Here is a 27,806-nt window from a genome sequence, read left to right as displayed (position 1 = left end):
GGTTAGGGGTTGCAGTTGGCACGGAGGGTTTGGTGGGAGAACTGCACGCTCTTGAACGGGACTCTTGAAAGCCGGGATGACCTGGGGGCTCCAATTCCCAGCATGGCAGGCGAATTCTGGGAGTTGAAATGGCCAAGGTCTTAAAAGTGTCCCTTTCCTTCTTCCTTTCCTTTCCTTTCCTCTCCTCTCCTCCCCTTCTTCCTTTCCTTTCCTTTCCTTTCCTCTCCTCCCCTTCTTCCTTTCCTTCCCCTTCCCTTCTTCCTTTCCTTTCCTCTCCTCCCCTTCTTCCTTTCTTTCCTTTCCTTTCCTCCTCCTTCCTTTCCTTTCCTCTCCTCCCTTCTTCCTTTCCTTTCCTTTCCTTTCCTCCCCTTCTTCCTTTCCTTTCCTTCCCTTCCCTTCATATCTTCTTCCTTTCCTTTCCTTTCCTTTCCTTTCCTCTCCTCCCCTTCTTCCTTTCCTTTCCTTTCCTTTCCTTTCCTCCCCTTCTTCCTTTCCTTTCCTCTCCTCCCCTTCTTCCTTTTCTTTCCTTTCCTTTCCTCTCCTCCCTTCTTCCTTTCCTTTCCTCTCCTCCCTTCTTCCTTTCCTTTCCTCCCCTTCTTCCTTTCCTTTCCTTTCCTTTCCTTTCCTTTCCTTTCCTTTCCTTTCCTTTCCTTTCCTTTCCTTTCCTTCCTTCCCTTCCCCTTCATATCTTCTTCCTTTCCTTTCCTTTCCTTTCCTTTCCTTCCTTCCCTTCATATCTTCTTCCTTTCCTTTCCTTTCCTTTCCTTTCCTTTCCTTTCCTTTCCTTTCCTTTCCTTTCCTTTCCTCTCCCTTCTTCCTTTCCTTCCCTTCCCTTCCCTTCCCTTCTTCCTTTCCTTTCCTCTTCTCCCCTTCTTCCTTTCCTTTCCTTCCCTTCCCTTCCCTTCCCTTCTTCCTTTCCTTTCCTCTCCTCCCTTCTTCCTTTCCTTCCCTTCCTTCCCTTCCCTTCCCTTCCCTTCTTCCTTTCCTTTCCTCTCCTCCCTTCTTCCTTTCCTTTCCTTTCCTCCCCTTCTTCCTTTCCTTTCCTTTCCTTTCCTTATTCTCCCTCCCCTCCTCTTCCCCTTTCCTATTTTCCTTTCCCTTTCCCTCTCTTCTATGGAGATATAATTGCAACATTGGATCCTGGATGCCTAGTGGAGGAGGAGGCAGAAGTCCTGGCTATCCAAACTACCCCTTTTCTTCTGCTGTTTTAATCGCGATACAGGTCGTGGCCATCCCTTCTGGCTTCTTGTGTTGGATACTTTTTAAAACTGTATTCTGATGTTCCATACTTGCTATAAGCCCTCTATTTTCAAATTGCAATAAAGCCTGAAACAATCAACCTGCCGACCGCTAGATGGCAGCAGCGCTGTCTGTAGCTGTAATCGACGAGAGCCGCTCCAGCGGTGCCTCCTTTGCAGGTGCCTTGTTTCTCTCTTTCTCTCTCTCTCTCTCTCTCTCCCCGCCACCTCCCGCTCCGCATCAATAGAAGAACGAGCTTCCGGCCTGAAAGGAGCGTCCCAGGAAAGTCTCCGCGCGTCGCTCTACTTCGCCCGCTCCGTGGTTCTTCCTGCGCGTGCGCAGAGAGGCTGCCAGTGACAGCCGGTAGCCATGGCGGCCGGGCCGCCTCTGGAGCACGAAACGCAGATCTTCCTGGATCTTTTCCACCAGGACGGGCTGGTCATCTGCGCCCGCGGGTTGGGCGTCGACCGGCTGCTCCTGCGCTTCCTTCGCCTCTACTGCGAGCCCACCCGGCTGGTGCTGGTGCTGAACACCAGCCCCGCGGAGGAGGTAGGGGCGACCCTCATCCCGGCCGCGTTCCCACGGGACGCTCTCAACCCGGGTTAAGGCCGCGCTCCGGAGGACGCGGCCTGGCCTTGTAGAAGCCTAGGGGGTGGGAAGGCCAGGCCTGTCATTCAGGGAGGGAGGGAGGGCAGAGTGAGTCCCCGCCTGGGTTTTGGGACAAGTCCAAGCAGAGGATCCAGTGCTCTTTATTTTCCCCACCACCACAACAACCCTGTGAGGTAGGCTGGGGCGAGAGAGAGAGAGAGAGAGAGAGAGAGAGGAACTGGGCCAAAGTCGCCCAATTGGCTTCCGTGGCTTAGTATTAGTATAGTAGTAGTAATGATGTAGTATAGTTATAGTTACAGTATAGTTTTGGTACAGGTATAGCATAGGTATGGTATAGGTATAGTATTAGTATTGTATAGGTATAGTATAGTATAGGTATGGTATAGTTTATTAGTATTGTATTAGTATTGTATAGGTATAGTATAGATATAGTATAATATAGGTATAGTATAGGTATGTATGGTTTAGTATTGCATTAGTATTAGTATTGCGTAGATATAGTATAGATATAGTACAATATAGGTATAGTATAGGTATGATATGGTATAGTATTAGTATTGTATAGTATAAGTATAGTATAAGTATGGTATGGTATAAGTATGGTATTGGTATCGTATAGTATAGCATAGCATAGTATAGTAATGATGTATAGTTATAGTATAGTTACAATATAGTATAGGTACAGGTATAGCATAGGTATGGTATGGTATAGGTATAGGTATAGTATTGTATAGGTATAGTATAGTATAAGTATGGTATAGTTTAGTATTCGTATTGGTATTGTATAGATATAGGTATAGTATAATATAGGTATAGGTATAGTGTAGTATAGGTATGATTATAGTATTAGTATTGTATAGTATAGGTATAGGTATAATATAAGTATGGTATGGTATTGGTATAGTATAGAATAGAATAGTATAGTTATAGTACAGTATAGTCTTTATTGCCATTGTACATCATATATGCAATGAAATTGGTTTAGCCTCTCTGGTGCAACCCATAACAGAAAATACAAAACTACATAAATGGCATAGAGAATAATCCTTATACAAGTAATTGGGAGGGAAGGACTAGTCACGCCTTTCCATATCTGATTAAGAGTCTGACAGCCCGTGGGTAGAAGCTGTGTTTAAACCTGTTTGTCTGGATGGCTATGCTTCGATGTCTTCTGCCCGATGGTAGAAGCGAAAAGAAACACTGGCCTCGGTGTGAATCATCCCTGTGTATCTTCCTTACTCTGCTGAAACAGCGAGACCTGGGCGATGTCATCCAGCGGTGTTGAGAGAGCAATTGATGGTTTCTTGTGCAGAATTGATCACTCTCTATAGTGCCTTCCTGTCCGCGGCTGTGAGCCCAGCATACCATACTGTTATACAGTATGTGAGGGCAGGACTAGAACTCACCGTCTCCTGCTGATTGGCCCAAAGTTACCCAGCCTTCTTTATTTATTTATTTTAATTTATTTATTGAACTTATATTGCCACCTATTCTGCTATGGCGACTCAAGGCAGCTTACAGAATGTAAAACGACATTTAAAACAATAAAAACTAATAAAAAGAATCAAATAAATTGATAAAATACAATAGAACCAAATCATCCCCCAACTCCCACCCACCCATCCTGCCCAGGCAACAGCAGATCACACGAGCCATTTGATGGGCTCCATCCCTCTCTGGGTTCCCCAGGACCGCTGGCAGAACCAGGTCTTCAGCCCCTTCTGGAAAAGTATTAGAGAGGGGGACGTTCTAATCTCTGGGGGGATGATGTTCCAGAGAAAGGGAGCCACCACGGAGGAGGCTCTTCTTCTGGGTCCCACCAGGTGTATCTCCCTTGCAGGATTCCCTGCCTCCCTGCTCTAATGGGTTGGCTAGATGTGACTGGCAAGAGATGATCACCTGGTCCCAAACCACGAAGAGCTTTAAAGGTGACAACCAGCACCTTGAATTGCACCCAGAACCAAGGCAGTTCCCTCAGGAGAGGCGATGCATGTGCACACCGGGCTCTGCACAAAATCATGCGGGCTGCTGCATTTTGCACCAACTGGAGCTTCCGGATGCTATTCAAGGGCAGCCCCATGTAGATCCCATTGCAATAGTCAAGGTGGGAAGTGACTAAGGCATGAGTGACTGTGAGTGGGGATTGTTGGTCCAGGAAAGGGCGTAACTGGTGCACAACCCGCAGTTGCACAAAGGCCCTCCTGGCTGCAAACGCCACCTGCTCTTTGAGAAGGAGTTGTGAGTCCAGGAAAACCCCTAGATTATGTACAGCGTCTGTTTGGGGTAGTGCCACCCCATCCAAGATCAAAGGTAGCAATTCTCCCTGAGCCAACGAACCCCAAACCCAGAGCCACTCGGTCTTGCAAGGGTTTAGTTTTAACCTGTTGCTCCCCATCCATCCATCTTTCATCCACCGCCTAAGGTGGGGCTAGTCTCCTGGTGATTGACCCAAAGTCACCGAGTTTCAAGAACACTGGTATAGACCTTCTGTGGATGAAGGTCCGGTTTGTGAAAGACTTTACTCAAATGTGGTGTAGCAGAAAACTCTCCACCCAAACTTTCATGTCCTGTGACAGTCAATCCTTGTAACATCATTTGTGTGAGGGTGTTCTGGCAGAAAATGAGAGATTTATTTATTTACATCCTGTCTTTTATTATTATTTATAAGTAACTCAAGGCAATGAACATATCCTGGTGGGTTGGGCTGAGAGACTATCCAGAAATTGAGGGATATCTATCTATCTATCTATCTATCTATTTATCTATCTATCTATCTATCTATCTATCTATCTATCTATCTATCTATCTATCTATCTATCTATCCATCCATCCATCCATCCATCCATCCATCCATCCATCCATCCATCATCTATCATCTATCTATCTATCTATCTATCTATCTATCTATCTATCTATCTATCTATCTATCCATATTGTCTGTCTACATACATACATACATACATACATACATATCTGGACGTAGTTCTAGGAACATATAAGAAAAGCAATCCCATTGAAAAAATGCACTTTACTTCTAAGCAGGCATTCATAGATCACATTATAAATCTGAATTGCTCCTTTATAAACATCCTTAGATTGCAATGCTATAAAATATTTGTCAAGTAATGGAGCCCATTAAATTAAATAAAGGTGTTATTCCTGATTTGTACTATCGGTAGGCATTTGAATATCATTAGTTAACAGGAGACATAAAATGTTACATGTTACCGGCCTTTTCCAGGAAAACTCATTTGCTGAAACCAGTTCTGATGTAGCCGCCCCACCCTTAGGCTTAATAGTTGACAATGAATTTGGGAAGCCTAAGGTTTGTAGAAATTAAAAAAAAAACAATTTTAAAATAATTGAAAGACCGTAAACTGTTGCTTATCTTCCTCTTTACTCTGAATCATTTTTCCTTTGTCAGGAATATTTCATTGACCAGTTAAAGACCGAAAATGTTGCTTATCTTCCTCGGCGAGTTACAAATGAAATTGCCAGCAGCGGCCGTTATGAGGTCTACAGCCAGGGAGGAGTTATTTTTGCCACTAGCCGAATTCTGGTGGTGGATTTTCTGACCGACAGGATTCCTGCAGATCTTATCACTGGTAAGAAGTTTACAACTGGGTGTCGTTCCTGCTTTTCAGCACGCTAGGCATAGTTTTGAGTCTAGACTGAAAAATGCAGGGCCATTGTTCCTCTCGGTTCACATGTAGGGAAATTTCAAATAACGCTCTTCGTTTTATAGGATCATTCCCACTAGAGGTCAGTATGGGAGAAGCTCTATTCAAAACGCAGCGTAAGCTAACTAATTAGTCACGGAGGCGTGCTCAGGACATTCTTTTCTGCCCGAAAAACCTGTGTGGTTTCGTTAGAGATATTGCTGGAATTCGATCATGAGGTTCGCAGGATAATCTTGAACTCGTCACTTTCTGTCTCTCTAAGCCAGGGTTTCCCAACCTCTGCAACATTAGGACGCGCAGATTCCAACTCCCAGAGTTTCCCAGCCAGCATATGTAACGTTTACTACGTTGGCTGGGGAATTCTGGGAGCTGAAGTCCGCCTGTCTTCAAGTAGCCAAGGTTGGGAAAGACTATAAAGCCAATGGCTAAAACTGGAGATGGGGAATAGGGCAGTGGTGGGATTCAAAAAAATTTACTACTGGTTCTGTGGGTGTGGCTGGGTGGGCGTGGGAGGGGAAGGATACTGCAAAATCCCCACTAACTTGCTTTCCATCCCCACTAACCTGCTTTCCAGCTCCGTTCTCCTGTGCAGGGCAACCAAAGAAAACCCAGCCAATCAGCTGGGACTCAAAGGGAGGCGGAGAATAGACAGGGGCGGGACCAATCAGAGGTGGGATTTGCCGGTTCTCCGAACTACTCAAAATGTCTGCTACTGGTTCTCCAGAATACCAATACTGGCTGAATACCATCTCTGGAACAGGTTATAAGACCACTGACCAGTTTAGGGGAAAGGTTGGGATAAAAATGTCACAGAATAGTAACGGCATTTGTGGCTGATTTGTAGCATTAGGACAAAGTGGTTGTGTTGAGTCCCAGAAATCTCTAGGATCCCTTGATTTTAGATCTGTCTTTTATTGAGGGAGAAACCTAACTGTTTAAAGGCACATTCAGAAAAAGAAACAGGGCCACCAACTGTTGCTTTTACATGTAGCTTGTGGCTTCCTGGAGATTCCGATTGATCATAAGTGGCTTCTCCTTAACCCTATGAGCTTTTATCTGAGAGTGAACCCTGCTGTATTCCACGGGTCATATTTCTGAGTAGATGGGTCCCATAAAGTTTTGGTATTTCATTGGAATAATTCTTCTAAGATCAGGGAGTACTTCCGGTTCTTGTCTGAATCCCTTGAGCCGATTTCAAACCAGGCCACCATTGTCCTGAAGGAGGAATTAAAAGCCTCCGTTCTTGTCTCGGTGGAGAAGGCGCCAGAGGATAGTTAAAACGTCTCAGGCTGCCTCATCAGCGAAACCTTTCAAGTTCTTGACCTGCCTTGAAAGACTCCACGCCCTCTTCGTGTGCTTTGTCCTGGACTCCTCACCAGCACCCTCTGCTTCCAATTTATTCTTGTTATTCCTCCAGGAATTCTGGTGTACAAAGCCCACAGAATCATCGAGTCTTGCCAAGAAGCTTTCATCTTGCGGCTTTATCGCCAGAAGAACAAGCAAGGTTTTGTCAAAGCCTTCACCGATAACGCGCTGGCTTTCAACACCGGCTTTTGTCACGTGGAAAGAGTCATGCGAAACCTTTTTGTGAGGAAGCTGTATCTCTGGCCGAGGTAAGGTGGCTTAAGGGTGGGAAGGACCTAGGGAGCTTCTCAATCATCTTGGTCATGGTTGTCCCCAAGGTGGTTTTCCAAAAGGCAGCTGGAATTCCTTGGGGTTTTATTTTCCTCTGAAAACATTTCGTTTCTCACCCAGAACTGAAGAAGCCTGTTCTGACCCAGCTCCCCAAACACGACAAACCCTCTGTAGTTCAATTAATGATTCCTTTATTAGGAGCGCCAGCAACACCAGCAAAAGTTTCTCTCTCACGGCCTAGGAGATAAATAGGTCTGTGCCACACCTGCCTTTTATCCCCAGAGCTAGGGTGGGGCTTTGCTAGCAGCGGTGGCTCTTCGGTCCCAAGGACCGGCCCATAGATTTCCACTGCTCTCCTCTCCTCTGCCTTCTGTGCATTCGCATCTCGGGCACGGGACCCAGCTCCTCCTCCTCTTCCTCATTAGCCACCTCCAGGCCTGGGGGCTGTTGACTCTGACGGACAGCCCAGGCTCCGCCTCTCTCTCTCTCTCTCTCTGACAGCTCCACTCCCTCTTCCTCCTTGGAGCTCCCAGGTTTTCCCAATGCTGGTCCTGACTCTCACACCACCTCCTCCTCCTCCTCTGATTCGGCTGCTGGAGGGGTCAGCGGCCGACGGGCCACCACAAATCCTCTTGAATGAGGAGAGAAATGTTTTAAAAGAAAAAAAAAACCCAATTGCCTTTTGGAAAAGCCCCCTTGGGACTGAAAAGATCTGAGGACTTAGATGAACTGCTTGGGAACCAGCTAGGAACCAGGATCGGGGAGGTGTTGATTTGTCCAGCTCCTTGCTGAGTTCCTTTTTCCTGCCTTTCTCTTCCCCAGGTTTCATGCGGTGGTGCGCTCATTTTTAGAGCGACACAAGCCCGAAGTGGTGGAAATCCACATCACTATGACGCCAGCCATGCGTGCCATCCAGAGCTCCATCCTGGACATCCTGAACGCGTGTCTGAAAGAACTGAAGCAGTGCAACCCTGCTCTGGAAGTGGAGGATCTGTCCTTAGAAAATGCCATCGGCACGGCGTTCGAGAAGGTACCTCCCCTTTGGCGAAGTCGGGTGCGCCCTTCTCTTGCCCTGTGGATTGTATCGATTCGTGGCATCCTCAGTCTTGAGAGCAGTAACGTGTCTTCCTTCTAATCAAAATGTACCGCTTTCAAACCTGGGCTAGCTCTAAAGTTGGATTCACGTTCCCTCTGATTCGGTGGAATTTCTGGGCTGATTACTAAAGCTGCATTTGCAAAGATCTAAGTTGCATGTCGTTGTGGTTTGAAACTTGTCGGGAGGAAATGGTCATCCGGTAATGAGGAGATAATGGCCTGCGGAGCTAAAATGAAGATGAAAGAGCCTTCAGCTTCTCAACTCTGGCGTTGGAAGGCTATTCCGGGGCAGAATCCCAGCTCAGAGGAGGGAATGCTAAGTTATAAGGAGGAAAAAAAAATAGTGAAGTTTCTGTTGATTGTTGGCTCTCCGAAGAAGCTGTCCATCTTAACATGCATTAATGGCAGTTTCCCTTCCCTTAATTTAGCAAAAGCCTCCTGCTTCTTTTGGAAGGAATTCCGCTCTGGCTTTTTAAAATAATAATAATAATAATAATAATAATAATAATAATAATAATAATTGATGTTGTTGTTGTTGTTATTATTATTTTATGTTTGGGAAATGTCATGAGCATCAGCAGCACCTCGTCAGAACTCTCCAGCTGAACTTTTCTCCTTTCTTTCCAGCTGTGTTTAGTTTAGGGAACATAGTCTGTCTTTTTTTCTTTTTTCTTTTTTGGTAACGGAGGGGCTGACATCTGTTAATACTTGAACTGTGTTTTCACATAAAAGAACGTTTTATGAGGTCTCTCAATCTCTGGCTTGCTTATTGTAAGCTCGTTAACAATGAAATAAATGTTCTTTTATTTGGAGGTTGTGTGCCAGGATCATAACATCGTTGGATTCAGAATTTTTGGGGATATATATATATATGTGTGTGTGTGTGTGTGTGTGTGTGTGTGTATGTATATGTATATATGTATGTATATGTGTGTGTGTGTGTGTGTGTGTGTGTGTGTGTGTATATATATATATATATATATATATATATATATATATATAGGGGACAGGTGTGGCTGTGAATGGGCAACATTAAAGAATGGAAAGAAACCTATGACTTGGTTCTTTTTAAAGGTTTGCAGGCTCTAAATACTAAAAATTGCATTAGAAGTCAGTATTGCAAGCTGACTCTGCCCACTGCCAGCAATTCTATCCTGACCGGCTCAAGGTTGACTCAGCCTTCTATCCTTCCGAGGTCGGTAAAATGAGGAGCCAGATTGTTTGGGAAGCAGTCTGGTGACTCTGCAAACAGCTCAGAGAGGGCTGTAAAGTATTGTGAAGCGTTATATAAGTCTAAGGGCTGTTGCTATTGTTAAATCTGTTAAGAGATCAGTTGGTTTGAATCAAGCCTAGATCACTGCATCCCGCACTAACGATTATTCCCAATGCTGTTATTTCCAGACAATCCGTCACTATTTAGATCCTCTTTGGCACCAGCTTGGATCCAAGACCAAATCTCTGGTCCAAGATTTGAAGATCCTCCGCACGTTGCTACAGTACTTGACTCAGTACGACTGCGTCACTTTCCTTCACCTTTTAGAATCCCTCAAAGTGTCGGAAAAAGCTTTTGGTCAGAATTCAGGTAGGCATGGCTCGGTTCGCTCCCCGATGAAAAGCGAAAAGTTTTAATTAGAAGCACAACGACAAACACATGTGCACCAATGTTCCCGAATGTTCCCATCCTTCCAGAAGGCTGGAGGACACGAGATATATTCAGCCACCCACTTAACGGCTGTTGCTTGAAAACATGTACCGTTTGCATCAGATGCCTTAGTCATTATATAAGGAGCTCTTTCTTGGTCGCCAGGAAGGGAAGGAGAGAAAGGTAAGGATCTGGAAGCTGGGCTATTTCAGGACATTTATCACACGTGGAAACTATTAGCGTTTCTGGTGCCATCTGTCGGGGCAAGTTCAAGCCAAAAGCAAAATTAAGTGGTAAATCTTTTTCTGGGATTGTAGGGAAGGGATCATGGCACATATGCCTGCCTCAAACTAGTATGTTGGCGGGAAAAAAAAAAAAAGAATTGGCTCATCCTTTGAGCTTTTATTTTGAAATCCCTCGTTTTGTTGACGTATCGATTTTGTGATTGTCCTTCGCATGATAGGACTCTGGGTGAATTTCCTGGTTTATTTATTATCTGTTTGTGATAGGGATATTTATTAAGGTACTAAACGTTAATGAACACTAAAAGGCACGCTTTGTTAATTGTAAAGAAGCAACTTAGAACTAAGGAGAAATTTCCTGACAGTTAAAACAATTAATCCGTGGAACAACTTGCTTCCAGAAGTTGTAAATGCTCCACACTGGAAGCTTTTAAAAAGAGGTTGGACAACCATTTGTCTGAAGTAGTGTAATGTTTCCTGCCTAAGCAGGGGTTGGACTAGAAGACCTCCAAGGTCCCTTCCAACTCTGTTATTCTAGTCTTTACATGCTTTTTATGCCAATTTGTTGGATTTATAAAATCTTGCTTCCAATGCAAAACTTGAAGGGTCGATATAAATAGGGTTAGATCCTTTCATCCTTTTGGCAACCGTTTTCAGCCTTCCGAGATCACATGACCACAATTTGTGATGCTTTTCCTGAAAACTGGCGTTCACTACGGGTTTTTGACAAAAATGCCCCATAGCAAACAATGGGTTTACTTAATGATTGTGGATTCACTTAACGGCCATGGCGATTTGCTTAACGGACACCACAGGAAAAGGTTGTAAAATCAAATTGGTCATAAGAAGACCTCCAAGTTGCAACCATCACCTCTCAACGATCACAACCGATAGGCTCCACTGCGGTAGTGAGATGAGGATTATCTGTAACGGCTCCAAACACCTGCATCGCTAGAGAACAAAATGGGTCGTCTTCCTTTGAACATCACTGGCCAGGTTTATATTTAATGTTTATCTCTCTTATCTTTGTATTCCTCTCCTAGGTTGGCTTTTTCTCGATTCCAGTACATCGATGTTCCTGAATGCCCGGAGCAGAGTTTATCGCCTGCCAGAAGATAACGCGAGTAAGAAAAAAAAAGGCTCAGAGAAAACAGATGTCAAAGAAGCCAAAGGTATAGCACGCCCTTCTTCACCGATGTAGCCTAAGCTGTACAGGTAGTTCTTGACTTACAGCAGTTCATTTAGTGACCATTATAGAACAACCAGCAAAGTCAATGGCGAAGCCAGATTCACTTAACAAGCGGGTTGACAATGAATGATGTGCCTTAGAGTCAGCTAGCTGTCAGGATTCTGGCAGTTGCCCCCATTTAAATCATGAGTCTTGAGCCAAACTTCCAAAACTTCAAAAGGATTTATTGGGAGTTCACATGTCTGGCACTGCCTGGGTGTAGCCGACTCTGAGACACATCATTGTCACCCGTGACCCTAGTTTTCCCTCCATCCCCCTGGGTGTATCGTAATTCATATTCTCCAATGGGACACATCCATAGCCCAGAGTCATCAATCAGGCTCTCCAGTGAGAATTTTGTGCGGCAGAGATTTCAGTCACCCAGAGACTATCTTTGAAAACATTGATGGAATGCAAGCTGCCGTACTGCTCCCCCTTCCCTTTCTGTTGGCAACTCTAAAAAGACCATAGAAATATTTTATGAGTTGACATTTAGCTTAACAAGTGCAGTGATTCACTTAACAAACATGGTAAGGAAGATAGTGAAATGGGGCAAAACTCACTTAACAAATTTCTCACTTAGCAACATAAATATTGGGCTCAATTGTGGTTGTTATTACCTGTATGGGGTTTTTTTTTGGGGGGGGGTGGATCTGAGGATAAAGGGCACACTGCTCTCAAAGGATTTTTAGGATTATTCCAAAATTGTTCTGGTACTCCTGTACAAGTTTTCCAGCCAGCAAATTAAAAAGATTTGATGTTGGGCCAATGCTGCACGTAGATAAACCTGATGCATCGCCTGTGTTCCAGAACAGAAGCGGGAATTGGTCCTGGAAAGCAGTCCCAAGTGGGAAGCTCTGGGAGAAGTGCTGAAGGAGATTGAAAAGGAGAACGCCAACAGCGAAGCCCTGGGTGGACCAGGTGAGGCCGTACCTCCAGGCAAGGATGGAGAGGGTGAGACAGCCAGAAACATCCTTGGAGCATCTGCCCTGTTTATTTTGAAATTTGAAGCAGACGCCACATCCCCTCTGAAAGAACAATGTTGCCTCCAGCAAACAGAGGCTCGATGTAAAGATGCTTTGGGGTGATACTGTAAAATAATCTGGGAATCCTATATGAAAGCAGCTCTAAAGCCATCTGGCCGATGCTTCCATTCCTAAGGTCCAGCCTCAAGTTAAAAGAAAGATACCGTCTCCTGAGGCAGCCTGGACCATTATTAGCATTGTCAAAATCATAAATTGGTTGAAGTCGTAAAACATAAAGTAGCTTTGGAGCTGTGTAAAGGGGGAGATTTTTCAGGGAGGGAGGGAGGAAGGAAAGAGGGAGGGGAAGGAGGGAAGAAGGAAGGAACAGGAGAAAGGGAGAGGAAGGGAAGGAAGGAAGCGGGAAGAAGGAAAGGAACAGGAGAAAGGAAGGGGAAGGGAAGGGAGGAAGGAAAGGAAGGGAAGGAAGGAAGCGGGAAGAAGGAAAGGAACAGGAGAAAGGAAGGGGAAGGGAAGGGAGGAAGGAAAGGAAGGGAAGGAAGGAAGTGGGGAAGAAGGAAGGAACAGGAGAAAGGAAGGGGAAGGGAAGGGAGGAAGGAAAGGAAGGGAAGGAAGGAAGTGGGGAAGAAGGAAGGAACAGGAGAAAGGAAGGGGAAGGGAAGGGAGGAAGGAAAGGAAGGGAAGGAAGGAAGCGGGAAGAAGGAAAGGAACAGGAGAAAGGAAGGGGAAGGGAAGGGAGGAAGGAAAGGAAGGGAAGGAAGGAAGCGGGAAGAAGGAAAGGAACAGGAGAAAGGAAGGGGAAGGGAGGAAGGAAAGGAAGGGAAGGAAGGAAGTGGGGAAGAAGGAAGGAACAGGAGAAAGGGAGGGGAAGGGAAGGAAGGAAGGAAGGATAGATAGATACCCCTTCATTCCACCCTGAAATCTCCACATTGAATGTCAGATACAAAACGTGTGTTCCAGGCTGTCTGAATCCCAAAACAGTAGCGCTTTGATTAGGGAGTGAGGACAGCTGCATTATTTTGTAAAGATTCCACGCATATTTTTTCTGTTAAAAATACAAATTGGTCCTCGACTTACCACCATTCCTTTAGTGACCACTCAAAATTACAATGGTACTGAAAAAAGAGGGACGTACAACTGGTCCTTGCACTTGCGGCTGTTGCAGCCTCCTCCCAGCCCACCCAGTCAGAATTCAGGTGCTTGGCAACTGGTATGTACAATGGATCCCACGGTCATCATTTGTGACCTTCCCCCCCACCCACCCCCAGCCATCTTCCAACCAGCAAAGTCAAGAGAGCTGGATTTGCTTAACGACTGCGTGATTCACTTACCAACCGCAGCGTCATAAAGCCAGGCCCAACCCACTTCCGGACCCAGCTCTGGTTGTCCCCCGAGGAGCAGCGGTAGGAGGGGAAAGATTGGGTTGCTTTCAAGCTGCAAGCGTGGAAAACTCTCCTTTGTCTGCAGGGCGAGTGCTGGTTTGTGCCAGCGACGACCGCACCTGCGCTCAGCTCAAGGACTACCTCACCCTCGGGGCCGAAGCCTATTTAACCAGGCTCTACAACAGAACCTTTGGGGCGGACAAGGAAGCGAGCGCCTCCGGCCCAAAGAACCGGAGAGAGGCCAAGGCCCACGACCCGAGCGGCCGAGAACCGCCAGCCAAACGGGCCAAGCCAGAACCCTCTAAACCCAAAAGCAGGAAGAAAAAGGCCGAGTTAACCTTGACACAGATGTTGAACAGAGAGGAGCAGGAAAATATCAAGGTAGAAGGAAAAGAAGAAGAAGAAGATTCTGAGGGCCTCCACAGCAGCCAGGAGAGCAATGGAGAAAGGCCAGAAGATCCCCCACTCAAGCTGTCCTCCTCCGATGCCTATTACGGGATCCTAAAGGAGCCGCTGATGGTCATCCATCCTTTAAAGGGCTGCGGGGATCCCTACGCCCTCACGTCCGTCCTGCAGGAGGTGGAGCCCAGATACGTCGTCTTGTACGACGCAGAGCTGAGTTTTGTTCGACAGCTGGAAGTTTACAAGGCGAGCCGAGCAGGGAAGCCGTTGAGGTAACTTGGCTTGGAAGGGGAGCAATTGGCAGGCTGACTAGGACAAAAAAAACGGGAGGTCTTTGGTGGTCTCTGAGCTTGCTTGTCCCAAAGGTGCTTCTTCGGCTCTGACTGGCTGGTGGGAAGTGGAAGGATTTATATTCCCTGCAGACAGCTGGTCATTTGCATCCTTTGAGAGGGTCCTTGAGACCACTTGGAGGTTTTTCCTGTGTCCTCAGAGTCACCTGAATTAGGGCTCCTGGTTCCTGTAGTCTGCCGTTTCGTTCTCTCTGGAAATCCATTCCGCCTCCCACAACCATTCCAAGGGTGTTCACCCCAAATTGTATAGCTAAAAGTCTGTAGAGATTCTCCGCCACCCAGGTCATGGCTTTCCTATATGGACTTCGATGGCTGAGAAATCTACAGACTCTGAACTTCCCTTGTTTTCTTGCAGGCATTCCATTACCCAATTAGTGGGATTAAGAGCGCTAACAAGGCTGTAATGAAACCGCTTAATGAAGAAGCCACTGAGGACGTTCCCACCAACACTAACAAGGCAAACCACTGTATAAACAGAGAGCAAACTCCACTCCCTGTAGCTCTGACGATATTACCCAGTCGGGTCATGAAACGTCTGCAAGAAAATAACCGAGCTTAGAGAGTGCCGCAGTTCCAACTCTTGAGCAACAAATGTTGTCTTCTGTTTATGAAAATAATGCCATTTCTTTCTTTTTTAAAAAAATAATAATAAACCCAACTGGATTTGGCCTGAAGAAATGAATCCGTGCCTGCAGTCATTTTGCAGTATTTATCCAGGGTCTTATAAGGAGGAAGGACACGTAGGTTGTGAAATCTGATCAGAGCCTCTCCTTTCTACAGGATGAATCACAAGGTTTAGTTCTAATTAATTATGAGATTCTTCATCTTAATTCTTATTAAAGCGGAAAATCTCGTTGCTTAAAGGCTTAGAGAATCCAGGACTGGCCCAAGACAAGGAGATTATGACACACCTGCGTAGAATTGGGAAGGTGCTACGGAGGCCATATTTGATGTTTTATTTATTTTGATATTCAGGGAAGCCCTGGGATACAAATTAGCTGGATTCTCATTCCCCCGATGATCATTTAGTAGACTCTGCTGCTATGATACGTAAGACGTGATTAATGGGTTAGCTGTTACGAATGTGCCCAGCCATCATGGCTTACTTGGCAAGCCGGGATGGAGCAGGTTTGCCATCCAGCCAGCGCCTTTTGGACTTGAAAAGGTTTTTCTGTCTTGCTTTGCAGGGTTTATTTCCTGATCTATGGAGGGTCGACAGAAGAACAGCGCTACCTTACCACCCTAAGGAAAGAGAAGGAAGCTTTTGAAAAACTCATTCGGTAAAAGGCCTCCTGGGTTTTGCCTTCAGTAACCATTAATACTTTGTGTTGTGTCAGCAACAATCAGCTGTGGGGCAGTTTGAGCAGCGTCGAATGGTGGTGTGGCTTCAGTTTATCACAAGTCCCTAGAGACCACAACTCTCCAGAGTAAAACGGGACAATTTGCCCCAAAGATTCAACACAGTACAGGTAGTCCTCAACTTAGAACACTTCATTTAGTGACTGTTCAAAGTTACAACGGCACTGGAAAAAGTCACTTGGGTCCATTTTTCAGAATTACCTTTGCAGCAACCCCATTGTGATGACCCAAAGGGGCGTGGCACAAAGGCAACACAGTCAGATAAGCAATAAGAATCTCTTTATCTCCAACTTTGCCCCCAATGTCCAGGTTACCTTCTGGCTGGAGAAAAACTCTCCCAGGAACAGCCTTTGGCTGCAGACAATTAAGTCCAAAACATGGTCAGCACAAACTGTAACTTAAAGTCCAAACAAGCCAAACTGAAGCAATTAGTTTGGCAGGGCAGGAGCCAGAATTTCAGGCTTGAAGGCATTGGCAAAACTCATACAGTTGGGAAGACGCCAAGAACACAGATAAGCCACAACAACACAGGATGAAGTCATGTTTGCTCCCAGCACGCCTTTCTTATCAACTGTCTTCACAGCTGTGGCTAATGAAGGGAATCGGGGCCCTCTCCTCTCTCTAAGAAAGTTCGTAAAGAGGGGCGAAACTTTAGGCATCTCACAACCTTAAACCGACGAAGAAATAAAAGGGAAATATAGAACCTCCTGCTTGAGCAAGGGGATGGACTAGAAGGCCTCTGAGGTCCCTTCCAGCTCTGTTGTGTATTCCAATTCTGAATTCTAATTCCAAAGTTTAAAGAAAGTGGGAGTAAAATGAAAAAGAAAATACAGCAATATGATTAGTAAAAAAACCAAAAAAAAAAAACCCCCACCAAATTGGGCAAATTGGGAGCAGCAAGCAGGGGCGGGGCATTGGAGTGCGCTGTCAATCTAGCAGCCACCTCCAGAGCCAAACTCCCCAAACTCTTGAGGTTCAACGCAATCGGTATAGTTTCCTAAATTGGTCTACCGCAAAGGATGAGTAATTTTTCCACCTCCTCCTCTAAAATTGGCCAAGTTAAAATTGCCAGCTCCTATAAACGCAATTGTCTGCGAGAACTCCCCAGAAAGACTTCTACCCCTTTGGAAGACTGCTGGAGCTTTCTGTTGCTATGCAACCCGTGTCACCCTCTTCCCCTTTCCGTGTTTCCAAGGTAGCGAAGTTATGTAAAATGATGGAGAGGACGGGCCGTGAATTATATAACAGGTTAGAGAGAGCAGGCAGAGGAAGCCTTTGTGCCTTCTCTCCCACCCCTTGATTGGCGGCAGCCGTAGGAGGCAGGCGGGCGTTCGTATTTTCTCTTTGGTGATGAAGTGGTGTATGGTCGATCTCTCTCTCTCTCTCTCTCTCTCTCTCTCTCTCTCTCTCTTTCTCTCTCTCTCTGTGCGTGGCCGGTGGAGAGAATGGTAAATGGTGGAAAGGCATCCAAAGGGATTTGAGCCTTTCCAGTTTTAATCCAGCACTCTGATGAAAAAAGGGGACGAGTCATTGGATAAGAGATGGATGGCAAATAAATTAGATAGATGGAGGGAGGGAAGGAGGGGGATGGATGGATAGATAGACAGACAGACAGACAGACAGACAGATAGATGGAAGGAAGGATAAATGAATGGATACAGAGATGGATGGATGGATGGATGGATGGATGGATGGATGGATGGATAGATAGATAGATAGATAGATAGATAGATAGATAGATAGATAGATAGATAGACAGACAGACAGACAGACAGACAGACAGACAGACAGACAGACAGACAGACAGATGGAGGGATAGATGAATGGATACAGGGATGGATGGATGGATAGAGAGATGGATAGATGGAGGTGTGGATAGATACAGGGATGGAGATATATGGATGGATGGAAGGGTGGAGGGATTGAGGAATAGATGCAGGGATGGATGGAGGGATGGATAGATAAGAGGAATAATGAATAGATAGATAGATAGATAGATAGATAGATAGACAGATAGATAGATAACACTGGTAGATGGATGGATAAATGGATGGATAGCTTGGAGAAAGAGGGAAGAAGGGAAAGAGAAGGATGGAGAGAGAGAGAGAAGGATGGAGGGAGCAAGAGAGCGCTTTCCCATTGACTTTCCTTGTCTGAAGGATGCAAAATGAGATAATATGACTCGGGGAGCGGTCATAAATACAAGCCAGTTGCCAAGCGTCTGAATTTTGATCAGGTGATCATGGGAAGCTGCAATGACCGTAAGCATGAGAAAAAAAAAAAGTCCTGTCACTTTTTTCAGTGCTCTGTGTTTTGAACAGTCACTACACAAATGGTTGTAAGTCAGGGACTGCCTATATTTAATTGCCGCAATTTCTGCCCTGCAGAAATAGAAGTTAGTAAACTCGAAATATTTCCATTCATCCTCATGTGTTTCCCAGCTAGTGGTGCGTTACAAGCCGGACCTTCCCCAGTCAGAGACAGTGTGATAGATCAGGGGTCACCAATTTTGGCAACTTTAAGATTTGTGGACTTCAACTCCCAGAGTTCCTCAGCCACAAGTCTTAAAGTTGCCAAGGTTGGAAACCCCTGTGATAGACAATGGCACCGTCCCTTATCTCCAGGCAGAGCGCTCAGTGGCCGTGCCTTGTGGCCACGGGAGGAATTTTATTTATTTATGCATTAAAACATTTCTATAGCTGCCTGTCTTATCACTAACTCAAGAATTAAAACATGTTGATGGCTCTGGAGTGGATTCTTCCCCCCTACCCCCTAATCAAACTGGACAGTTTTAGTGCTTGAAAGTTCATTAATCTTTTTTCTCTTCTTCCTTTCAGAGAGAAGGCCGGCATGGTAATTCCAGAAGAAAGAGAAGGGCGAGACGAAACCAACTTGGATTTAGCCAGAGATTCCACGGCAGCCACCGTTTCGATCGATACTCGCAAAGCAGGTCTGTTTTGGGCTCTCTGCCACTCTTTATAAGACCCTGTCTCAGTCTCTGTCCTTTTTTGGTGGGGTGGGGGGGCTCTTCCAGGCAGCTTCTCACTTGCCGGCAGAAATGCCTCTGCATGCCACTTCTGGCACACATGCCATCAGTTTGCCATCACGGGTGCTTGGGCAAGGGGGTTGGACTAGATAACCTACAGGGTCCCTGCCATCCTGATTATCTGTTATCTGACTACCTTTCATCTTTGGAGTATCTTCATCCTTAACTCTTCCCATCCTGACTCCTAAGCTGGGATGCCTTAGGATGCAAGGCAAATTCACAGCCGCTTCCCATCCTGCCACGAGGCAATCCGTTGGCACCCAGGCTAGGGCTTAGCTCCCTGTCCGTTCATCGGGGTGAAATGTCCTCACGGTCTCCCGCTCCTTTCCTTAGGTGGCCAACACCAGAAGTTGGTGCAGCACAGCATCGTGGTGGACATGCGTGAATTCCGCAGCGAGCTTCCCTCCTTGATCCATCGGCGGGGCATCGACATCGAGCCCGTGACGTTAGAAGTCGGGGACTACATCCTCACCCCGGACATCTGCGTGGAGCGCAAGAGCACCAGCGACCTCATCGGCTCCCTCAACAGCGGCAGGCTGTACTCTCAGTGCGTCTCCATGTCTCGCTATTATAAACGGCCTGTCCTGCTCATTGAGTTCGATGCCAGCAAACCTTTTTCTCTCATCTCCCGGGCTTCTCTCCACCAAGAGATCTCCAGCAACGACGTGATCTCCAAGCTCGCCCTGCTGACCCTTCACTTCCCACGCCTCCGGCTCCTGTGGTGCCCATCTCCGCACGCCACGGCCGAGGTCTTCGAAGAGCTGAAGCAGAACAGGCCTCAGCCCGACGCCACGGCCGCTTTGGCCATCACGGCCGATTCCGATACCCTCCCAGAACGGGACAGGTACAACCCCGGCCCTCAAGACTTCCTGCTCAAAATGCCTGGGATCAATTCCAAAAACTGCCAAGCCATCATGAATCACGTCGAGAGCATCGCGGAACTGACCGCTCTTTCCCAGGAGAAGTTGGCTGAACTTCTGGGCAACGCTGCCAATGCCAAGCAGCTCCATGAGTTCATCCATCTGCCGTTGACGGAGGCCGTTTCTCAAGGGAAAACAAAGAGGTGATGGTGCGTCGCGATGAGGATGAGAACGTAGGAGTAAGGTGTGCGTACGTCTCTTTAAGTTGGGCCCGTTTTACAGGAGAGACAAAGGTATTTGGCTGTCCAGGTATCCTTTTCTGACCTGCCAAACATTCCCAGATATCACCAAGTTCCTTCACCAGGTTTTTCTTGGATATGCCAAGCTGTCTACTCCCAGGTTTATTTTTAAGATGAGGAGCTGTGATTTGGCCACAGGCTTTTGCAGAAGGTGGGTTCTGAATGGTGCCTGGTTCCAGGAAGCATTGGATAAAGGGGCCTACAGGTGTGTGTGTGAAAATCTGCAAGGTGTGTTGTCTGCCATTTTGCAAATTTTAACACACCTCTCTTCCAGATGCCACGTTGGACATTTTTTTTCCTGGTTCCTTTACAAGCTTTAAAGCAATGGTGTACAATCATGGCCACTGTATGACCTGTGGACATCAATTCCCAGAATTCCTGACTGGTGGACATCAACTCCCGGAATTCCTGACTGGTGGACATCAATTCCCAGAATTCCTGACTGGTGGACATCAATTCCCAGAATTCCTGACTGGTGGACATCAATTCCCAGAATTCTGGGAGTTGAAGTCTACAGGTCGTAAAGTAGCCATTGTTGCATACTCCTGTTTTAGAGGAAGTGTCCTAAAACGAGTGGATAATTTTGGGCCTAATATCTATAGTAAATTCATTCCTAATCTCTCTCTCTCTTTTTTTGTTGTCAGACTTTTTGGTCACGCTTCACTTTTTTCAGTTTTTTTTCCCCCCTTGCTTGCTTAACTTTGGAAGTTACAGCCCTAGGATTACTGTTTAAAGAAATAGCTGTGTTTCTCAGTCCGCATTTGTTTGAAAAGAGGTGGGAGGAGGATCTATAAGTAGATTTCAGCTCCTGTTCCTTTTGGGGATTCATCCAAGTTTGTTTCTTTTTTAACATAAATGTGCATTTTATAAATATTGACTTAAAGGACTCCGAAGTCGGTCAAAACCTAATGGCTCCCGAGGATATCACAAGTGCCCTTTATTAGTTAAAACAGCTCTGACAGAAGTAGATTTCATTTTTGTTTAATTGATGTTTTGGATAAAAAAAAAAAAACAGGCAAATTGCAGATATTTTGGTCTTTTTATGCATTGCTACTGATTTGCCTATAATCTCTTCATGGCTGCTGGCAGCTATTGTGAGCCTCCGGTGTATAACAGTGCTTTAAAAAAATATTGAATCAATTACGCAAATTGATCCAAAGTTTTAATCCATGAAATACAGCATAGCCTTATTGATCAGATTTTTTTTAATACTATTCCATTCCATATTCATGTTTATAGAAACCATAAAGGGAAATTTTCTATCTTAGAAAAGGTATTTTATAAGCTGTCATGCAAGAGAAAGTAAGTGTATTTTAAGATGGTGCCTGGACTTATTTATGAATTTAATACTGTATTGCCTTTCTTTGTACTGCAACTATTTTTATTCCAGGCAAATGTATGCAGATTTATTTAATTTCACATGTATGCCATGAAAGGGTTGAGGATCTAATTCTTGATCTTTACAGGATCTTAGCATACTTATCAACTTCTTATCATGTCTGCTAGCCAAATATAAGAATTCTAATTCATGCTTTCCACTTATGTTTAATCAGCTTGAGATGGTAAAACTGATGAATTTCCGAGAGGAGAGAAATTGCTGGCAGGAATTGCTTGGGGGAGTAGATCCAAATGGATTCCCCCTAATGCATTGCTAAAAATGAATTCAGTTATTTGTGTGATGTATGCAGATATGTCTACGCCACGTTTCTCAACCATGGCATTGTTAAGATGGAGGGAGTTCAACTCTCAGAATTCTGAGAGTTGAATTTCATCCATCTTAAAGCTGCCATCAAAGTTGAGAAACAGCGTTAAGGTATGACTAGAAATAATTGCTCAAAATGAAATAGAAAAATAAGTCCTGGTCATCATTAAAGGGAGAAGTTTTTTTATACATGTCCAGATAATTGCCCAGACTCCTTGCTAGTAGGGAGTATCAGGAGAGAGAGAGAGAGATCCTGCTCACCCTTTTAAAGTTATTTATCTATAAATCAGATTTGAGCAACACAGCCTTTAAACAAAGAATTCTTTTAGACTGAAAGAGCTTTGTCTTTTTATTGCAATTCAGGTAGAAATGGCCTTCTATAAAATAGGCACAATGATTTCCCTCATTTTCCCTACTACCCAACCTCTCTGTGGAGGCAGAAGTACTATGCCAGTCATTTTGTGGGTTTTTTTGGAGGCTGAATAGGAACGGCTTTTCTATTACAACCCGGGGTGGGGGCAGGGGGGGCTGTAAATAAATAAAAATAAACAAGAGTGGCCATACTTGTTATTAATTAGACAGTGCAATATGTAAAAGGCCTAAAAATTGCCCATGAGCCCAATCAATGCGTGTTTTTAATCTGGATGATAAGGCTGATGGAAGATTTTGTTAGCGAATATTTCACTCTGCGGTGGGAGGCGTTTGGTTTTTTTTGTAGAAATCACAAAAATGCAAATCTGGGGTTCAAGTATTAGTCTGCTGTGGATAGGATGAGTCATTACTAAAAGAATTTGGATTTTTATATGATTCTGTAATGAATTGGGATATCTACCATTTTCAAGTGTCTGACAAATATTAGAATCTTTGTGATTAAAACTGTTTTTGTACTTTCATTAAAAGAAATTTCACTATCGGAAAGAAGTTAATTTCTGCTCCATTTAGAAATAACTCGAGGAGGTAAACATACCTGATACTCCTTCCTTCCTCCTATTTTCTCCACAACAACAACCATGTGAGGTAGGTTGAATGAAAGAGAGGGACTGGCCCAAAGTCACCCAATTGGCTTTTATGGGTCTGGAACTCCCAGGTTTCTAGTCTGATGCTTTTAACACCAAATATTAGCCTGATTAAAACCCATCTTCCAAAGGGCATTCTCAGGCCATACATTTGATTTCAAATTCTTTGATCTGTATGCAGGTTTGTATCCTATCCTGACCAGAAATCTGTTGGTGAGTATTAAGCCTTACAAAGCCAACACGGACTATGTGTTCATAGACGAGCTAAGTTTGTCAGCAGGGAAACCTGAGAATCTGCAGAAGTATTAAAAAATACATTAGGTTAAAAATTCCGAGATGTTTCAAGTTAGTGGATTCTGGAACAGTCAAATGAGCATTAAGCATGTTTAGCCCTGACAGATGACTAAATAGATGACACGACTAAGGAATCTTTATGTAACACTGAGCATTAGATCCACCACATTAGATCCACCGTGCCTGCTCCTATTTGTGGGTACACCCTGCAGAAATTTGCAGGCTGTACAAAATCTGCAGGAAGAACCTGAAAGGAAAAATGTATGGCTGATATGTTATTTTAAGCCTAACCCTAACTCTTCTTTTGGCAAAGAGTCGGTTAATGTGGTGTCAATCACGTACCTTTCAAAAACCGACAGGAGGAAAATGTGCCCCGTTTGGTGATTATCGATGACTCTGAGATCCTCTTAAAAATTACCTCATTATTTATTCTCCAAATCAAACAAACTGTTTCTATATTTAAAGCGCAGTCGCCTGAGCTAAAGTTTCCAGGCGTCATCCTCCCCTAGAAGCAGGTTTTGTCTCATATTACCAACACACAAAGGATCCTGGTTTTTGTAGAATCTCTGTTGTCAGGCTAGGGCAATCCTCTTGGTGACATTTGGGAGGAAGTCCCTGTGGGGTGACGTAGCCTAAAAGAACTTTCGCTGGTTTGGCTTCGATGATTGATGTGTGCAGGCCATTAATCTAAATCCCAGGAACTCTATAGCACGGTTTAGCTTAAGTTGCATGGGTTGGCCAGCCCCCAAAAAGGGAAGTGCAGCCGGCCTCACCCGCTTTCCTTTGCTTTGAAGAAATTGGGCGTTGGAGCCTTTTGTGGCATGAAGATAAAACGGGGCTGCTTCAAGGTTTATCTCGAATCAGTTCTCTGGAACAAAAGGTAACTTCCATGGTGGTTAAAAGTTCTGTTTGGCAGGAGAAGAAAGGAAATTGGAATACATCCTAACTCTTTTTTTTTCCCCCTTCAATAATCAATGACACGTTTTCACTTTTCTAGAGCTAGGTCAATAAATTGCTTCCAGATCTCCCTGCCTTGTATATTTTAGTTCATCCGTTTGATTTATACCCCAATGTTTCATTCAGGAGCTCAAGGAGGTGTACATAGTGCGTTTTTATTTGCAACAGCATGCGGGGGTGTTTGCATTGGCAGAGTGACCAGTTCAGTGTCACTATGGGAGTTTCTGTAGCTGACAGTGGATCCCTGATCCTTTCTGAGGACATCCTTAGAAAGAGATCAAGAGCTTTCTCTACAGTGGCTTCGCTCTGCAAAGCGAAGAAGGTTCTTTCTCAATTCATATTATTCCAGAGGGCAGTTAAAATGCTACCAATATTAAGAGAACTCAGAATTAGTTTTATTACTATGCCCTAGTGACCGGAATGTTATCTGGCAAGCTTTAAGAGGAGTCATCAACTAACTCTCTGCTCATTCAATTATAACTGATTGCTATTCTGTTATTTATTTATCAAATTTATTTCCCACCTATCTCTTGCTTCAGGTGACTGAGTGTTTATGGTTTATTGTATTAATTCCTGAGTCACGTAGAGTTTCTAACTGAAGTGGCCAGAAACATTTTATAAGTTAAAAAAATAATAATCACCAGATTAGCTTTTTACCAAGAGATCTGGCCATTCTCCAGCCACAAAAGGAGCTTTCAAAATGTGGCATCTGTTGCTCAATTATAAACTGTCAGCTTTTTCCCCCAAAATTCTGCTATCAAATCTCACTTTTTATAAAAGGCTCCAAGTGTCACCTTCCTTTCTAACACCTGGTGTGACACTTGTCCTTGTTTTGTTCCCAAAGGGACAAGCATTTGAGTGTGATCTCTGGTTACAACCACTCAAAACCTAACCTTGTTATCTATTACAACATTCCTTTTTCGCCCTGCTCCTAAAAAGATGATGTTATCAGGTAGGTAGTTAGAACTTGCAGAGTACAGCCTGAGGCGCAAGCAAAATTTCTTAGGAAGTTACTGGAGAAGCAGGCAGTTGATTTTAAACACTTATTTTCTTCCTGGGTCAGGTGTGCTTATCTCATAACGCCTACACTTTATATAATAGAAGAGCTCTGGCACTCTGATGCCTCTTCAAATTCTTTAATCCTCTGGTCTTTTACAGATTAAAGGTTTTTTTTTTTTACTCAGTCCGGTACAAGCACCTTCCTTCAATTCCTACTTTTAAGTTATTTTTTTTCAGTGACCGCTCAGCTGTGTCCTTATGAAAGGAAATAGTAGTTTCTGAGAGAGGAGGGAGAAAGAGAAAGGCATGGTAGCAGTAAGTACAACTGAGCGTAACACTAGTGGATCTAATTTATTGGGCTTTCTGTTCATAAGAGTAAATTATTCCTCTGATCTCTGCTGACTTACTTGTAAATTAGCCAAATATATTTTCCCTTCAAAATTCATCAAAATAAGTAAATAAATAAATAAAAAATACCATTGGGGAAGTGGGAAACTGGTAATATGACATTTAGAATTAATCCTTCATTTGTAACTTCAATACATGCCTCTTGCCATTGACATTAATTTGGTTGCTTAAATGATACCTTAACCCCAGGATCCCAGGCCATCTTAAACAAAAGGGGTAGGAAAATATCCAATTTAGTTGGTGAAATTATTGCTGCAAAACTAATTAGATATTGTTCAGCTAATCCCTCATACATTTTCCTGTTCCGGACTTCCGGTTTGTTCCTCGTCGGTGTCAGTGCGGAATCCGCGATCATGTGCGGTTTCGCCCGAGCTCACTTGCTGGAGGGTCCCAATTGGGACAGGAGCCACCCTGGTGGTGTGGTGAAGAAGGAGGGTCGAGAGGAGCCACAACTCCCCTCCCTGAAAGGAAAATCCCTCCCAAAGGCAAGCTGCAGCGGTGGTCTTAAGATGGCCATCACGAAGACGAAGAATATTCTGGGAAACTAAGTTTTGTGCTGGAGAGAGAAGCAGCGAGCAGAGTGTGAACCAGGCAAAGGACATCGCTTTTGAGGTACCCCGGTATCAAATTAAAGGGCTATTTTGGAGGAACGTGTGTGGAAGTGGCAACCAGAGAAAATGAGAAAGAAAATGGGTTTTTAAATTTGGATTTGACTATTCAGTTGGACTAATCTGGAGGAGAAATTTAAAGGAAAATACATTAACACAACAAAGGTTTAAAAATTAAACTGGACAAATATTGTACTGTGAGCACTTAAAGGGCATAATTAAATGCTGGAATTGAATGTGTTGAAAAGAATAGCTAATGATTGAAATTAGCGAACTTAATAAAAATATTATATTCAACAAAGAAAGTTAAAAAGAAAAAAACTCGAGTGTCACCTGATGATACAGGAAAACTTTAGTATGTTTTAAAATGAGTGTCTGGTCTTTTTGAGACTTTGGATTTTGGAACTTGAAGGAAAATAAAAAAATAAAATACTATTGCCAGTAATTTGGGAAACAGTTGAGAGGCCAATTAGAGGATTTGGAATAAAAACTCAAGAGTATAAATTGTTGAAAATAAACTCAAAAGATATTGGCTGAAATAATACACTAGACTCTGAGATTGAATATATCTACTAAAGAAGAGGATTTCAGCTATTAAGGAAGAGGAAAGAAAAAGAAAAAAGGAGAAGATATAATGGGGGGCTACTTGTTGATATAAGACTAGACTCACAAGATATAAGATCGGATATGCAAGATACAAGGGACATGATAAAAATCAAACTTGAAATGTGTAATTATGTACTAAAAATATTAGAAATGGTGACTCAGCATACACAAGAACATAATAAACCAGAGGGGAGGAGTTCTATAAAGAAGAAGCCAACTCAGAAGGACAAAATGAACAACAATTATTTAAGCGGGGGGGGGGGAGGAATTAGAATTAAAAATTTGTAGTCTGATGGGATGATAAAAGGTTCAGAAAATGGTTAAAGAGAGAAGGAAAAAGCAGAAGAAGGAAGTACAAAAGAAAAATCAAAAGAGGGAGAGAGAAAAGTTTAATAACTGGAATGAGAAAAAGAGGGGAATAAGAATGGGAAAAAGGGAAATAAGAGAAAAGGACCAGAAAATAAAGTGGAACAGGAAACAAACAAGGATGAAAAGAAGGTACACTGTTCAAAGAGTGAGAGATAACGGGTGAAAAGAAAAATAAGATATGAGAATATACTAAGAAAAATGGAAGGAGATATACTAGGATTTGGAATTGAATAAATGAACATAGAATTGAGATGAGAATTTTAGACAATATTGTAAAATAGGATAAGAGAACATGAACTGGGATTGGATAAGTTAAGCTTAATACTTAATAATGATAAGGACAATGTAATATGAAATTAAACAAATAAAATAAATAGGTAACTATGGTCATATTTGTATTGAGATGTGAAACCTGGAACGATACTGCTTGCCAAATGAGAATTTTTTAATTAAAAAAAAATAAAATGAAAATGGAGAAAATTGAATGGAATTACTAGGTATATTTAACTGATATGGTGGTAGGCATTTGAGAGAGTAAGGTTGAAAATAGATATTGAAAAAGTATTAATTAATATGAATATATGCAATGAGAGATGTATGCCACACTGTTAATGTATTGTTGTAATATGTAGATTGAATTTTTTTAAAAAATGGAAAAAAAATACTTTCCTATTCCAAATTTATGATTTGTTTACAAAAATCTAACAAGCCTTTCATCTTGATTTTGTTTTTGAAAACTGGAATCTTTCTGAGAAGCTAAGTTGATTATGCAATAAAATCTGTTTGCTTATGATTA

At 43.7% G+C, this 27,806-nt stretch overlaps 1 protein-coding gene across 3 annotated transcripts; it reads left to right on the top strand.

The window, feature by feature from the left end:
* Nucleotides 1-1,568: 1,568 nt before the first annotated feature.
* On the top strand, nucleotides 1,569-27,806 carry ERCC4 (ERCC excision repair 4, endonuclease catalytic subunit). Of its 3 annotated transcripts, XR_015739522.1 has the most exons (12): nucleotides 1,569-1,788; nucleotides 5,273-5,453; nucleotides 6,946-7,141; nucleotides 7,986-8,193; nucleotides 9,660-9,840; nucleotides 11,186-11,314; nucleotides 12,181-12,324; nucleotides 13,821-14,409; nucleotides 15,675-15,767; nucleotides 18,684-18,796; nucleotides 19,226-25,506; nucleotides 26,247-27,806. XR_015739522.1 is itself a non-coding variant. In XM_026704217.2 (11 exons), exons 1-11 carry the CDS (start codon nucleotides 1,609-1,611, stop codon nucleotides 19,957-19,959), a joined length of 2,715 nt encoding a protein of 904 aa, XP_026560002.1. In that variant the 5' UTR covers nucleotides 1,569-1,608; the 3' UTR covers nucleotides 19,960-27,806. The 3 variants fall into 3 exon arrangements, 2 of the variants coding, with proteins under 2 accessions (XP_026560002.1, XP_087768487.1); XM_026704217.2 differs by having other exon boundaries at nucleotides 12,181-12,291; nucleotides 19,226-27,806; XM_087912361.1 differs by having other exon boundaries at nucleotides 19,226-27,806.

Source organism: Pseudonaja textilis, chromosome 14, assembly GCF_049901715.1.
Source record: "Pseudonaja textilis isolate UNSWEBS1 chromosome 14, rPseTex1.2, whole genome shotgun sequence".
In the NCBI taxonomy this organism is placed as follows: domain Eukaryota; kingdom Metazoa; phylum Chordata; class Lepidosauria; order Squamata; family Elapidae; genus Pseudonaja; species Pseudonaja textilis.
Note: the sequence above shows the minus strand (reverse complement) of the source record. Positions and strands in the feature narration are given on the sequence as shown.

Bases quoted from the DNA above. Each gene is read 5' to 3' on its own strand.
- ERCC4 (XM_087912361.1), top strand. From the start codon at position 1,609: ATGGCGGCCGGGCCGCCTCTGGAGCACGAAACGCAGATCTTCCTGGAT. The intron at 8,194-9,659 runs GTACCTCCCCTT...TGTTATTTCCAG, and splicing joins TCGGCACGGCGTTCGAGAAG to ACAATCCGTCACTATTTAGA. The intron at 11,315-12,180 runs GTATAGCACGCC...CCTGTGTTCCAG, and splicing joins AGATGTCAAAGAAGCCAAAG to AACAGAAGCGGGAATTGGTC.